Source organism: Haplochromis burtoni, unplaced genomic scaffold (genome assembly GCF_018398535.1).
Source record: "Haplochromis burtoni strain Fernald_Lab_line unplaced genomic scaffold, NCSU_Asbu1 Contig_250, whole genome shotgun sequence".
Lineage (NCBI taxonomy): Eukaryota > Metazoa > Chordata > Actinopteri > Cichliformes > Cichlidae > Haplochromis > Haplochromis burtoni.
This window is the reverse complement of record NW_024582611.1, coordinates 272,213-275,100: the sequence shown is the minus strand read 5'-3', so window position 1 is coordinate 275,100 and position 2,888 is coordinate 272,213. Positions and strand designations below refer to the sequence as shown.

General features: G+C 43.2%; 1 protein-coding gene across 1 annotated transcript in view; it reads right to left on the bottom strand.

The window, feature by feature from the left end:
* The window catches only part of LOC102288599 (protein-lysine 6-oxidase), a 6,549-nt gene extending 4,531 nt beyond the window's left edge, over positions 1 to 2,018 (bottom strand). The window contains exons 1-2 of the mRNA XM_005938632.3: positions 1,398 to 2,018; positions 674 to 782 (exon numbers count right to left, since the gene is read on the bottom strand). Of these exons, the coding sequence (XP_005938694.1) occupies positions 674 to 782; positions 1,398 to 1,899 (611 nt within the window). The 5' untranslated portion in view covers positions 1,900 to 2,018. The remainder of the gene's footprint in view (positions 1 to 673; positions 783 to 1,397) is intronic.
* Positions 2,019 to 2,888: the final 870 nt, after the last annotated feature.

Below are 2,888 nucleotides of genomic sequence, written 5' to 3'. Positions count from 1 at the left end.
TCTATCTATCTATCTATCTATCTATCTATCTATCTATCTATCTATCTATCTATCTATCTATCTATCTATCTATCTATCTATCTATCTATCTACACACACACATATATCTGCTTAGCACTTTTTATATTTATTTAAGTCTGTGTCTTATAGTATGTTTCGCACTAAGTACCGCAGCAATTTCCTAATGTTATAAATTTGCTCAACATTTAGCAATAAATTCTGACTCTGATTCTGATACTATGTAAAAAACAAACTTGTGTGTATATGCTGACTTCTGCACACCAGGGGGCGCTGCTGAACGAACCTGCAGTAAGTTGTCAGCTTCCTTCACCGAGCTCCTGAATTTTGGTCAGTCCTAGCTTCACATTTTTATGTCATACACAGAAATGATCTCAATGGGAGTAAAAAAAGGACACCAGCATTTGTCTGACTGTGCAGCTAGTTATTAGTGAAGGCATCTGTCCCTCTGCTTTTATACTGTTTCACATCTGAAACTAAAAAAAACTATTTTGTCCATTCACACATTAGTTTTTCGTTCAATCAGTCACTCATACTCACATCAAAGTGAAGTTACAGCTGATTGGTGAATTTTAAAACGCACAGTGTGAAAATAAAATATATCTGATAACAGGCAGCAGAACCGAGGCCTGCAGTCAGCTGTGTGTTATCTTACGTGGCAAGGCAGTTCTCCTCTGCAGCACAGCGCAGGTTGTACATGGGCACTCTCTGGACGTAGGTAGCGAGCTGGATGTAGTATGGATCAGGAACCAGATCAGGGAGTCCTGCAAACAAGACACGGCAGATTTATACTGTTTTCGTCCCTTTCCACTTTCACTCACATGACATTATGACATCAGAAAGTAAAACCTTTAAACTAAACTTTAAAAGTGACACCTTGGCTCAGTATACTACTGAGATACCGTGTAGTTTAACATGTAGGTCTAAGTTGAAAGCCAGCAACATTTAGCTTTAAGATCAGCCCCTTAAGGCATATTATAAATGTGCTTAGGAAAAACTTATAAACTGGTCGTGCCAAATAGTCAAAGCTGAAATGGGCTGTTACAGGATCTTTACACTGAAACACCTGCAAACATTGTGTACATGGAGGAAGGCTGTAGAAACTGCAAATCTACCTTATTTCAAGTCAACATTTAAAGGGTTATTGGTTGAGCATGAACACTGAGCCTATAAAAAGCTGCATGTAGACAAAATAACATGAGGTTATGAGCCAACACTTAACACAAGCGATGTGAGGTGTTTAAATATATGGTAAGCTCACAGTCTTATGAAAAAAAAAAACCTACGTTTGTGTAATTTTACTGATTTTAATCATGCCAGCTTGTTTTGTGATGGTTTGTCAGTGACGTCCTAATGAATAAGCAAGCTAGTTTTCTTACCATTCTGGTGGTAGCTGGTGCCATAACCGGGTCGGGGTTGAACCCGAGGTCTAGGTCTGTAGTACGAGTTGTAGTAGTTATAGTAAGGGTCATAGTTGGAAGGCTTGTACGGGTTGTAGGGATCATCTCCCACCATCACGTCCTCCCGTCCAACCGCGCCGGAGTCAGGTCGCTGCCGCCGCTGGTGCGTCATGGCGCGTAATTGCGCCGAGCTGCTAGCCGCAGGGACCCTCGGGGAGCCCCGGGCTGTATCGTTAGCACTGCTGAGGACAACCACGGGGTTCCCCTGGCTGGGTGATCCGCTTTGCCTCCTTGCGGAGGGCCTGTACTGAGAGCCACGGCTCAGGATGCTGAAAACCTGCCCGTTATGTTGCCATGTCAACCCCCGACGAAGTGAATCAGCAGCAGGACCTTCCTGGGCGCGAGCTCCATCCAGAAAAGCACAGAGGAAACAAATGTGTGCAAAAGAAATCAGCAAAACGATGGGGGAGAGCTCCTTCATTATTAATAGTAAATCTCTTGAGTTTTTAATGAGAGTTGCTCTTTTTCCAGCCACACAGCTGCTGATTCAAGGACTTCCTCTCAAATGTTTGAGCGCAACTTCTCCTGAGAGAGTGAGAGAGTGAGAGAGAGAGAGAGAGAGAGAGAGAGGTGGTTTTGGTTTAAGTATCAGATGTGGCTTCAGACTCTCATTTGGTGTAATTGTAACTTCTTTATTCTCTCTTCAACTCAAAAAATGAAAAAGCATACAGTTGAAACTGAGTTTTGTAGATGTCCAGTAAGTTTCCCAGCAGTCTCCAGCTGTGTGCTATCAAATGGGAATTATTTTTACCAAGTTCACAAGTGCACTGTAGAAATTAGAGTTAAAGTCAGGCCCTTCCACTGCAAGTACAATCTCACAAAACTACCCTGGGAGCCAGTTACTGGACCTCACCGTAACTACATGTACCTTTTTGCAAGTTTATGTTTTAAAGTAGCCAAAGTTGCATATTGACACCATGTCTGATAGAGTTTAAGGTGTGATAACAGGAGGCAATTTCAACTTAGCTAAGTATGAAAAGAAATCAGGTAAAATATGCATTTTTCTCTAAAATATTAAGCTTTTACTGTATTTTCTTGTAAGTTGACTGAATGTATTTCATGCATTCTGTCAGGTTTATCCATCCATCCATTCGCTTCCGCTTATCCTTTTCAGGGTCGCGGGGGGCGCTGGAGCCTATCCCAGCTGTCATAGGGCGAGAGGCAGGGTACACCCTGGACAGGTCGCCAGTCTGTCGCAGGCCAACACACAGGGACAGACAACCATTCACACTCATTCGCACATTCACACCTAGTGGCAATTTGGATTAATCAATTAACCTATCCCCTCAAGCTGCATGTCTTTGGACGGTGGGAGGAAGCCGGAGTACCCGGAGCGAACCCACGCAAACACGGGGAGAACATGCAAACTCCACACAGAAAGACCCCGGCCTGATGTTGGAATTGAACTCA